General features: G+C 41.2%; 1 protein-coding gene across 5 annotated transcripts in view; it reads left to right on the forward strand.

The window, feature by feature from the left end:
• Nucleotides 1-12,898, forward strand: part of SPHKAP (SPHK1 interactor, AKAP domain containing) — a 95,275-nt gene that overhangs the window by 14,362 nt on the left and 68,015 nt on the right. The window contains exon 1 of one of the 5 annotated variants that reach the window (XM_032697916.1): nucleotides 11,350-11,502. The exons of 2 other annotated variants lie outside the window; for them this stretch is intronic. In XM_032697916.1, coding sequence (XP_032553807.1) covers nucleotides 11,480-11,502 — 23 coding nt within the window. In that variant the 5' untranslated portion in view covers nucleotides 11,350-11,479. Of the gene's footprint in view, nucleotides 1-11,349; nucleotides 11,503-11,739; nucleotides 11,779-11,870; nucleotides 11,930-12,898 lie in introns of those variants that run through there. 2 more of the 5 variants (XM_032697915.1, XM_032697919.1) reach the window with 2 other exon arrangements.

A 12,898-nucleotide genomic window follows, 5' to 3' on the forward strand; every position in this document is an offset into this window, starting at 1 on the left:
CTTAGGAAGAAAGATGTAGACTGCATTAATCACATTGGTAATATCTGTCCCTTAAAAACAAAACAAATCAACAAATAAAAAACCGACCAACCAACCAAAAAACAAAACAAAGACAAACAAACAAAAACCAAACCACAATCAATCAAATCTATCCCAAACATCTCTTTCCTAGGGCAAATGCAGAGTGCAAAAGGATTTGTTGGCATGAGTGTAGCAGAACACATAAGGAACAAATTCAGAATTTGGAAGAAGTTACATTTCTCATGCATGCACTGTGCTCTTGTACAGATATGGGAAATTCAGTCAGAAGAGAGAAGAAGTTGAATTTATGAAGAAGAAAAATGTTAATCCTGCAGAGGACCAAAATTAGTCTGCTGTGCCTATGAAATGGCTTGCACAGGATATAACATTTTCCAGATTCCAAACCAGTTGGCAAATTCTAATTTTGAAGGTTATAATTAAAGACCAGCTTCACTCTGCAAGAAGTAGTGGAGCTGGCACAGTATTTTTCATGCTTTTAGATGATCAGGAGAGGAAATATGACAGAATGGCAAAGAAAAATCTATGGAGAAAGAGACAGATGAAACAGTTTTTAAGTTCACTGAATTATCAATTACTGACTGACAGTCAAACTCCTAAAAATCCCACTGGTGGAGTAGGACAGTCACTATGGAAAGTGTGGATAACGCTGACTGCTTTTGAAAAATCTTGCCTGCTGAAATGTAATACTGGAAATGTAGGAAAAGTCATTAGGTATGTCAGTAAAAGCAAAAGGTACATGTGATAAATGCTTAGTGCAAAATGTGACTGTGGTAGAGTTCTGTGGTTTTGTATAGGATCTTCACACAACTCTTCTGAAACATTAAAACCAAAATAATCAGGATTTTTGCAGTGGTTTTAAATTTTAAGTTGTAATCTTCAAAGGAATTATGCAATAACTTCTTACAAACTTCAGTAAGTAGCAACACTGCAATATTTGACATTCAAACTAAACGAATAAGGCAAAACCTCTGCCTTATTTTAGAGACTTAAAATGAGATGTCCATGACAAATATTTTTACAAACTCATTCTACTATAATTTGTGGTCTTCAGTTCTGTTAATTCTGCAAAATATCTTTCCCTAGGTATAGTAATTTCCCTGCAAAATCAAATGCCTAGTAGGTAATGTTTTGGGGGGTTTTTAAATCACCTAAACTCTAATCCTTCCTGTTCCAAAATAAAATAAATAACTCGCCATTACTTATCTACTTGTAAGTAAATACAGCTCAGCTTTGGAAAATTGAAATGTTAGTGACAGACATCATGAAATCTAATCCTCATAAGAAACCATATAATAAAATCTTTCCATTTTTGTCAGACCCTTTGCCATATTGGTATGTACTTTCACAATGAGAATGTCAATATGCAATAATAAACTTCTTAATAATAATTTGCACATTATCTGTAGCTCCTTAAACAGTCTTCATTTGTTCAGATCAAAAGGTTATTGTTACCTTAACACACATCTTTATTGTCAGTGAATTACTGTCGGCTGATTAAAGTTTAATGACATGGCTACTCTGGCAATGAGTCTCTGGAGACTACCACGTACTGACAGATCTATTTGTTTCAAAGAGAGCAGAAGTGCTAAAAGTACATAAAAGCAGTAGCTGTACAGTGACAAATTAGAAGTACTGCCTTCTCTAAAGACACACAGTGCAGCAAGTGCAGCCTCAGCCTGTGGTGTTATTCACATGCTGCTCAGGAAGCTGCTGGCCCCAGAGAACTTAAAAAATGCCCAAACAAACGAAAAAATAATTAAAAAATTATACAGATCTTGATTATCACTATCCAGAATTTTTTGGAAGGACTTCCAAGAGCTTTGTCTTTCAGAGTTCCATTTCTTCAACTTGAATACCTTTCTCACATAAGCCATTTCAGTTGTACTACAGAACTCTCCAAAGTGCAATAAAACACCACAGCATTTACAGTGGTTTTCTCCAGTTATTTGCCTTATCTTGTCTGTTCATGTTAGAGTAAACTAGTCTCTCCAAAACCATGACAGAGCTCCTTCTATAGCAACAGAAAACACTAACCAGGATCTTCCTATGCAGACTCACCAAGTTTTAACATTTACATCAGAGAGAAAACAATGGTATTAACATTACTGTATTCTTAAAACACTGGATTCTTGAAGATGCATAGGTTTTAGTAACCTAAATTAATAGTTTATAAAGATGAGTTAAGCCTCAGAATTTCATTGTCTATTGGAGGTCTTTGATGTTAAACATAATGTTCATTTTTCAACAATTATTCATTCTATAATAACACTAAAAATTCATTCTGGACAACAACCAAAAAAGCATTAGCTCTTGCAAAACTAAGTTTCATACATATTTTCTCACCTCTAAGAACAGTCACTTTGTCAATTCTTTAGTAGTTTCTTCATGGTCAGGACTAAAGGTGCTATTACATGGTCATAGCACTTTAGAAATGCAGTCATGTAACTGTGAGCAGAATCTAATCCAATGTGTTAAAAAAGTTTTAGAGAGACTTTCAAGGTGCAATAATTACTTCACATGGACAACCAACAATCAGCTAGCATGAGTCAGTTAAAAAATTGGTAGGATAATTTCTGCTATTTTTAACATAATCAGTTCACTTCAAAAACAAAAATAAGACTAAATATTGGCTGTAACTCTTGCATCATCATCCCTGAAGTAGGAGGGCCTGCCTTAATAATTGGTATGTTCTGTCCCAGTGGCCTGTGGGAGCTGAGGGCTAGATAAGGCTTGTGATGTTTTCAGCTGGAATTCCATGATTCAGGCAGTAGAAATGCAAACCTTCCAGTGAGAACCAGACATGATGTGTATGTGCCATGCACAGGGTCTGGGCACACACTGTCCATCTAACATGGTCAGGCATTGAACACACTCTGCATGTAGTGATCAACTGTGTAGTACATTTTCCATTACCTTAATGTTTCCACACACTGTGTGATTTCTCAGCATGTCCACTGCAGGACATGCAGGAATACGGGGCGTTTCCAGCAGGTAGGAGCCAGAGGGAAGCTCAGCACAGCAGTTCTTGTTGGACTGACAAGTCCAATATACAGAAATTTCATTCAAAAGTGCTTAAGCTTTTGCAAATTTAGGATTTGATGCAATCTTGGTTCTCATGGATATCTCAAAAAGTTATCCTGTAACTGGCAGTTTTACAAGCTTGCTGAGAAAATGCAGAGGATTATGGGTGCAGGGGTCATGTTATTTAAATTTCCTCAGAAAACAGAGTAAGTCTGAACCACATTAACAGGGCTGTGTAGAGGGGCTTTCATGCCTGCAGATCAACCGTACTTGTTACAGTGGAAATAATGCCTTTCAGTTTAACAACTGGTATTTATGATTTTGGAAATACTATTAGCTACTATGGTGATGCCAATTGATTTCACAGTAATTTTGAAACCTTTAACTCCATAGGATTTTGTACGTGACTGTAGGCCTCTGTTTACAACCTCTTCTCCTGCAGCTATTTAAACAACTGTACATGGTAATTTATCAGCACAAAGTCTGCAAAACAAGAAAGGTCAGGGTTTTCACATTTATTTAAGTCCTTCTGGCTTCTTAACAAAGATTGCTAGCTTTTTGTTATTCTCTTGAGAGTTTAGCCAGAGATGTCCAAAATGAGATTGAAGCACAGAAGATTCCTATTTTTTTTTTTTTACTGGTGGTAACCCTTTCCATACGCCTGAATTTCATTGTCAGCATATCCTGTCATTTATTCAAATATATTGCATGAGCAACTTCTCACGTTGCATCTCATGAATATATAATCCACCCAGAAAATTAATACACAGCAGGTGGTATACTCTTCCAAGGAAAATCTACTAAAAAAGTAGACCATTTTCCTTCACATTTTAATTGTATTTTCATAACACCTATGCAATTTTAATATCTCAATAGCAATCTTACAAAGCACAGAGTACTACAGCTGCAGAGAACCCCATCAAATCAGACATTCTGCATTATGAGTTGCATTAGTATTTTAATTTTCAGCCTCTTTTTCAGACCTCTTCCAATTTTTCTTCTTTTCTGCCTGCCTATCGACATAAAGGAAAAACGGATAGTTCTTACTGATAGGTGCTATAAGTAAGACCTGTTTAGTATGTCTTTTGACTTGACCTCTTTTTCTAGAGACATACAAAATACAATACATATTTAAAAACTAACTGCTCCTAGCACTTGAAAATTTCACCCAGGAGAACAGCCAAAAATATGAAGCCTTGAGGGAAACACTACACTGAAGGATGGCAGCTAGAATTAGGATAAAAATTCCAAAAATAGTTTAGTAATGAAAAATTCTAGTGATTTTAAGGAAGACTCAGAATTCCAGATTCCATGTTCATTAATTATTCAAAAGAATTTTTAAATTCTATATGTATTCTCAAAACAGAGCTGATCCTTATAATCACAGCCTTCTATGTAAGTGGTACCAGCACTCTGAAAGACCTCTGGAGTTGCAGGAAGGGGCAAGAATGAACACACAGCAGTTGTACAATATATTCTCACAGCTCATGTGACATTATGTTTGGACGCTCAGAGAACAGGAGGAAGCCAAAAGCATTTTTCATTTTTATCCAAAAACCCAAGACAGCATAGATGAACTCGGAGTGTGTTTGTGAATGTGTCACCTTCTGTCTACTCGACATGCTTCATCACCTTTAGATGCCTAAAAGATTTCAGTTAATGCTAGAGATGATGGCTCATTGCCTACCAGCTGGTTATTATTATCAGCTTCTAGCCCAGTTCTGAATAAAATGAGTGCATTAGTTTTGACCTAAGAGGAATTAAATGGCTCAGTTTGAGCTTATTGGAAACACCACCTTCTTTCCCCATGAAATAATACAGTTGGGATCAGCTGGAGCACTCAATTATAGGAGCTCTCTAGTTTACTGCAATGAGAGTGACAACAAACCAATCAGAATTTCAAAGATCTGGCATCAATTTAACATTCTTGATTAATCTTTCAGAATTTAAATGCACTCTCCTAACCCCTTCTCTTCCCTCATCATTTTCTGGGAATGCAGGTAGGCTGAAAATAGAGTGTAGGTTTGGGAGTCAGAGAGAGACAGGCAGACAGACTGAGTAGGTTTAATATTTAAAACTGCATATTAAGTCAAAGAAAATCGTGGTTATGTTAGAAAATATTCTCTTTGTAGTTACAGATATGTGTGTAGATGAAAAATAAGTACATCTAGCACCCATGCTGTGTGGTAACGATCTGCATTTATTAAATGGGGAGCCATGTCATGCAGTCTGGAGCTAAGCACAAGCTACACTATTCATTCTCTTTTGACTGTATTTAACAACTGCCTTTCTCTCAAGCTCCTGGTCATTGCCAGTAAGAATCTCATGAGCTAGATGTGTTCTGTTATAAATTAAGTCATGCAACTTAATTGTTACAACACATTAAGACACCTCTTCAACACTGATTTGTTAACTGAGGGTGCTTTAGTCACAGCCCAAGTACACAGCTCAAAAGGAAAAGGACTTCAACTGACAGAACAAGATTTTGTAACTGAAAAAACCCAAACCAACCAAACCAAAGCAACAAAACCCAAAAACACTCCCTCCTGCCCAACCCCAAACAAACAAACAAAAATGAAAACAAAAAAGGTATTGGACAAGAACCTCTTGTCTAAAACGTATTAACATATTAAAGCTAACAACCTAATCTTCAATGCAGTTACAGTTTAACCAACACAACTCTACAAGCAAAATACACCTGATATTTTGGGTAAAAGATATGTGTCCATCTACAGTGTCAGAACTCAGTCAATGTACTGAACAACAACACAAAGAGAATTATGCAACCTCATCAATAACTTGATAGTACATGAGGTCATTAATTATGTATGATAATCAATCACACGGTAATACAGCCAACTGTAAAACATTTCAGTAAACAAACATCTAGTAAACAAATATAAACCATGTTACATGACTTATGTTTTTAAAACTTTTCAAAATAACTACACAACAACCATGTAGCACCCCTTTTACATTCACTGGAGAAGGGATATAGCTTAGTTGTAAGGGACTATCTACACATCTGTCAAAACAGAAGTCTGTGTACACACACCAATTGCACAGGAAACAGGGACAAGGAGGGTAAATAGAGGTTCACCAAAACATACTCTTTGATTAACAGTAGTGTCCAAAGGCCCCTATTAGGCTTAGGGCCTAGTTGTCCTAACTGGATGAAGTCTCTTTTTATGTAAGAGAGATGGTCCCTGTATTGGGCATTTGACAATATCACATTTGTTCTGGAAATATTATGCCTCTGTCCAGAAAATACCAAAATATTGAGAGGTTTTTGATCCTGCATTTGCAAACATGTACTACGTGATAAGCTTTTCACCTTTCCACCCCTGTATTTCTAATTAGGAGGGTTGTGTGAAAAGCAAAGGGAAGTGAAAAGCTCTGTCCCCTACCACAGTGATCTATTCCTGAAAATATCATCCAGTTACAGAGTCAGTCTAGAGTTGTAGATTTCCCAAGACCAACCAAGCCACACATAAGCATAAGTTTTTGAGGATAGTTTTTTACTGGAAATGAACAAAACTTCAAAGCCACAGAAGCATACAAAGCACAGAATCTCTTGGGTTGTAAGGGATCTCTTGAGAGCACTTAGTCCAACCTCACTGCTCAGCAGTATCAGCTAGAGCAGGTCGTGCAGGACCATATCAAGATGGGGTTTTGAATATCTCCTTGAATTTGGCTGGAGCCAAATCAAAGTCTTATTGTAAGTTTGGCTCCCTCTGATTTTCAGGAATGACTGACATATTTTCTTAGGAGACAGTCATCTCTGTTTGGCGCTATTGTTTCAGTTTCTCTCAGTTCAAACTAACAACTCTGCAGCAGTTTATTCTACTTAAGCTCCCAACAGAAAGGCTGACTAATTGTCTTTAAGTATTCCTTTGGGTTTTTATGAAAGTCAAAATGAGCAAAATATTGACCACTGGAATAATTAATATTGTATTCTCTGACCATAACTTTCTGTTATCCAGTAGGAGAACAGTGTCCTAGGCTGACACATAAAAGACAGACAGCTAACTAAAATGCCACAGTATTCTCTTCCTGTTGCCAATTCATATCTAAAAGCTGAGGGAAAAATATACTTCTGGTGACAGCTTTGAAACAAGTCAGTGTGTGACAGTAATCAGTTCTCTTCTGTCAAGTCAGATTCCAGGAAAAAAGAATAGTTATTTTAGGCTATGTGCCAACATTGTCAAGGAATAAGAAAAAAGGCACAAAGTATTACTTGGTCATATCCCTCAGAAATAAAGACTATGGGCTTTCAGGGAAGAGGAGAGCTGTCTACCTGAGAAAAGGACACTTCTGGTAGATTGTGAAGAAGTCAAGTCATAATGGCTGGCTCAAAGAAGGGCTCTGAAACAGTGAGAAGAAGCAACAGAAGAGAACATGTTGGTACAAGACATGTTTGTGGAGTTTTTGCAGGATAATGGAAACAGACAATAAAGAGTTACTAATGAAAAAAAAAGAGAGGAAATGAAATTACATGGTGAGAATTAGAGAACTTCATATCAGCTACAAGGATGTGATAAAAACGAAAGAACCAGTATGTGTGTAACCTCAGTTCTATCTGCTGCAGTAAGGGACAGATGAGTGGCAGTGTCTATGATGGAAAAATGATGGTTCAGAGTCATATCACGTCAGGGAACAAAAACCAAACGTAAAGGTGAGACTGAGCTACAAATATCCCCACCTCTAATGAGGGAAAAACCTCTCCTCTCTTCTTCTGTCACAGAGCTCTTACCCTTGACAACTCACAAGAGCAGACAATCTGAAATTAGAGAGTAGAAAACCTGCCATGAACTTCTGAAGTGACAAAGTTACTGACAGAAAATGATCATTTCCTTTCTGAGTCCCTAACTGAAGGTCTCTCTGTCCTTTTCCTTCACAACAGAAGCAAAGCATTCCAACAGTACAGAAGAAGCTGTTCTGAAACCCAGAAAAAGGAATGTGAAAACCCTATCTATAAAGTTAAGGGACTTAGAGCAGAAGAGTTGACAGAGCAAGAGTAAAATGAGGGTGAAAAAATAAGAAAGAAAGAAAAAAGCAAAGAAAGTAAAAGAAAAAGAAGGAAAAAATATAAAATATGCAGAGATTAATCACATGCTGTATGTTATGTCTGAGCTTCTTCTCCAAAATCTATGAAGAAGACAAGTAACATATAATATCCCAGGGATAACTTAACACTAACTTCTTTAGCCCTTACAAGGTTTCAGTAACTACAGTACATAAGACCATGAAACTAAACAAGGAAAACACAGAATGGAGAGAAGTTGTAATACTCAGGATGTGTTCAAAGGAAGGCATTAAAGAGGTTAGATAAGACATTGAAGCTTATTTATGACTGAAATAGTGAGCCATGTTATGTGACTGGCAGGGTCTGTGTGCTCTATATACATCAACAGAGTCGGGCACAGCCCCATGACTAGTTGTACTCTTTAACTGCAAGTTTTCTGCTCAGGAAAAAGAAAACAAAAAAGTAAACAAACAAACAAAAAAAACCCCAACCAACCAAACAAAAAAACCCCAAACAGTCCAGATGAAGTCACAGTGTTTTGAAAACTAAGGGAATTTAGACCTGAGCCATGGGGCCAGTGAACAAGCCTTGACCAGCTTTAATTAGTAACCCAAATGCCACCTAGGAGGCACCAAGTTGAAGTCACAGAAAGGTTAGGGTTGAAAGGGACCTCTGGAGGTCATCTAGGGACTTCCAACTCCCCTGCTAAAGCAAGAGTAGCCTGCAGAGGGGCCTGTCCACGTTTTTAATATCTCCATAGAAGGAGACTCCACAGTCTCTCTGGGCAGCCTGTTCTAGTGCTCTGTCACTCTGAAAGTAAATAAGTTTTTCCTCATATTCAGATGGAACTTCCTGTGTTCAGTTTTTGTCTGCTGCCCCTTGCCCTGTCACTGGGCATCACTGAAAACAAAGTCTGGCCCCATTATCTTGACACCTGCTCTGCAGATATTTGTATGCATTGATAAGATTCCCTCTCAGCCGTCTCTTCTCCAGGCTAAACAGGTGCAGCTCTCTGAGCCTTTCCTCATGAGAGACACTCCAGTTCCCTAATCACCTTCATAGCCCTCCACTGGACCCTGTCCAGCAGTGTCACATGTGGACTCAGTCTGGGATAAGAGGAAATCTCCAGGGGAAAAGAACAGTGACGGGAAAAGGATCAGACAATGACAGCAAAGGAGCAGACATGCTACTGAACAAGGAAGAACATGTGAGATATTAGAAGCTCAGTGGCAACAAGACTGAATTTATCTGAAAGAAAATACTATCATGAGGAAGAGAAAAAAGGACATTTCAAATACAAAACTGGAGATATGATGCGAAGTCATGTGAAAACAACTTAAAAATAAATGAAATTAAAGTAACCGATCAAGTGGAAGATGATAGGAAATATTAAGCACTATTTGTGTAGAGCAGTGGTGTCTATTAAAGAGCTGATGAAAAACAGTCTACAGGGATAAGGGACACAATAGACCTGGGAGTCTGAGTGACCCCAAAACACAGAATATACAAAGGAAGAACTAAGGAAGAGGAAAGGGCATTACAGCCTCCTGTTTCCAGGAATGAAAGGATGCAAGAGCATTGGAAGGGCACTAGAAAAGTACAGCACAGTGACAAGGAAGTCATGTCAAAGGGGCTGACATTTAAGTACTAAGTAGATGTTTCATGCAGACAACCAGTTCCAGTGCTAACCTGGGCTTGCACTTAAGCAGGTAAAGCTGCAGGTATGTGTGGATCTGGAGTTCAGGACTTTTCACTCTCTCAGAATCTGGAAAGATTCCTCAGGTTTCTATGCTGTTAGATGGGCTGGCAGAGAAGGTCAGAATGTCTCAAGCACTCCCCTCAGAGGCTGTTATGTCTCTTATTTTCCTCAGCTTCTCCAGTTTACATTTAAACCCCAATACTTCCCTTGGCTTTGATTTCCATTCACCCTTAACCACCACAATGTAGCTATTAGCCTTGTCATCTCTCGGTTGTCACTTCACAAGCTGACAGAAGGGGTAATCCATATCCTTACCACAAAGTCTTATGAGGTATTTAAAAATTAAGATGAAACTTCCTCCTCTTGGTTATGCAAAAGTCGCCAACAACAAATGCTTCAGGTAGCCTTTCTTAACAACGAAAAATGTTGGTTCAGTAGTTAAATGGTACCATGCCTCTGGCTGCAAAGTTGGTTTAAGAAATTTCTGTGCTTTAAATTGGAACAGAGAACAAAACCTGATGTAATATATAAAATAATTCTCTCTGCATGCCCCAGGCCCTTCCAAAACTCACTAAGCTTCACGATTTCATAATGTTGTGCCAACTAAAGGCAATAGCAAAGTATAGAAAAGTCACAGGAATGATATATTTAAAGAAGAGAAACAGTGAATCTTTATTGCAGGGGAAAAAAAAAAAAAAGATGGTTGCCCAAGCATGGACTTATTGCCCTTGTAACCTGCCCTTCCTCTTTGTCTTTGAATTCACTCACCAAATCTCTGAACAGAGCAATGACTATAGATCAGGGCTCACCATACAGGAGTCAAGCTTTCAGCGGTATTTGTGGATATGTGTAAGTTCATGCTATGGTTTTACTACTGAATTCCTCTGTTGAGCACAGTGTTTGCTACATAACTAACAAAAGTATAACACTCCTCACCTAACTGGACAGAGCAGATCTGGGGCTTTGATCTAGATCCTAAACTTATCGAAAACAAGTCTCAGCAAAAGGAGACTCTTGCAGCTACAGGGTGATGACAATTGTCTCCAGCCCTGCAAATTTCACACCTGAGCCAAAGGACTCCTGCTGAACCCAGAAGGCTCTGTGTTCACTCTAGCTATGGTTTCAAAACTATACATTTGCACCATGCATCACCTGTGAATCAGGTGCTTTTAATCCCACCTTTCCATGACTACAGACCAATTCTAATCGTTTGTACTGCACAGATTCTCCGACATGGTTATGCAAACACGACAGAGCCAAGCCACAGGACATCCAGCATTGTTTTGAAAAAACCAACCAACCGGTAAACAAATAAACAAAGGGGGGGAACTTTGCTGAAAGTAACCAAATAAAATAGTCTAAAGGTGCTTAAAGCAAGACGTAAGTTGTAGTTAACTCAGCAGGGTCCTTTTCTAAATGCTTGAGTCTCACATCTAAACCGACAGAAACCCCCGTCATTTAAATCACATGGTTTACGGGGCTGGGGCTCCAAGAACATCATGACATTCGTAAGGAGGACTCGGCAACGATCGCCCATTCCTTGTTGGAGTCACCCAGCACCTCGCCGTCACGTCCTTGTTCCCACACCGCAGACAGAGCACAACGCCAGCAACTTCTGCGGCCGTCCTGATCCCGGTGCGGGCGCTACATCGCTCCAGCGACACAGACCCCGACCGCCGCATCCCTCCCGCATGTCCCGGCCGGGCACCCGCAGGTGCGAAGAGTGCGGGGACGGCGCTGCGCCGGGTGGCCGCACTCGCCCGGGTCGGGAGCGGCGCTGCCCCGCGGAGCGCAGCCCCTCGCCCGCCGGCCGCGAGGGAGGGACGGGGGAGGCGGCGGGGCGGGCGGGGGAGGAGTGAGCAGAGGGCAGGGCCGGGAGGTGCCTCCGCAGCGCACCGGGGCCGCGCTGTCGCTGCCCGGACCCCGCCGGAGCGGAGGGTCCCGCCGCCGGTCCCGCCATGGCCGGGCAGCCCCCGCCCGCCGCCCCCAGGTAGGGCCCGCGCCCCTCCCCGCGCGCCGCCGCCTGCGCGCTCGGGGCCGCGCCGCGTGTGCCCGGGGCCGCCGCGCTGGGCGACAGCAGCACCGCCCGTCCCTGCCCGCCGAGCCTCGGCGCCGGGAGCCCGCGGGTCCCGCTGCTCCCGGTGAGTGTCGGCGCCGGGCGCCCGCGGGGACCCTCCCGGAGAGGAGCCGCCCCGCCGCCGAGGATCCCCGGCTGCGGGCGAGGAGCATCCCCGGGCTGAGGGCGGTCACGGAGGGACCGCGCTGCGCGCCCGCGGTGCCCGCAGGGGAGCGGCCGAGCGGGAGCCGCTGCCGGGAGCGGAGCGGCGCCGGGAATTCGCGTTGGGCTGCGGAGGGGCGGGGGACGCGCTGCACCTGCCGGGAGGTGGTCACCCATCGGGAGGTGATCACCCCGCTGGGGCTTTGCTGCGACGCGGAGAGCGGGAATTAGAGGGCTTTTCTTACAGGAGAAGGGAAAAACAGGGACTTTGTCATCTAAATTTGCTGGTTTTCATACCGTAGCGCCTTAAGAGAGTCGGTAAGTTAATTAGTGCTTAATAATACCTTTAGGATATTGTGCTTAAATCACAGCGACGCGTGTCCGCAACCTACTAAGTCAGATTCTTATCTGAAAGAAAAATCTTAAAAGCAAACAAACAAACAAAAACAACAACAAAAAAACCCCCACTGTACTTCTGTTGTTCCGGCTCCAACGAACGTGTATTTATAGTGGTTACGAACAACCGATTAGAGCAAAACTTCCTTCGAGACGGAAATGGATGCACAGATAGCAGTAGCCTACCGGAGATGCGAGATGTGGTTAAGCGTAATTTTTAACAGTCACAAGTAAATTGCATTTTGATGGTAGCAGGCAGACAAATGCTGTAGAAATTGTACCATTTAAGTATGATACAGAGTTATCAGAGATAAAAAGCATATTTTGCAAATTATCACAATTCGTTTTGGTTTAGTTGCTTCTAGTGCAGTGTCTTAATGAGTGGTAAAAACCCGATAAAAACAAAGTTTGGAGAGAGCACAGCCTTAAAAGGAAGATAGTAAACCGATACATAGCTACCTGAACACGCAAGAGGAACTGCTGGGAGGGCGGGGGA

This window comes from Chiroxiphia lanceolata, chromosome 10, assembly GCF_009829145.1.
Source record: "Chiroxiphia lanceolata isolate bChiLan1 chromosome 10, bChiLan1.pri, whole genome shotgun sequence".
NCBI classification, from domain to species: Eukaryota; Metazoa; Chordata; class Aves; order Passeriformes; family Pipridae; genus Chiroxiphia; species Chiroxiphia lanceolata.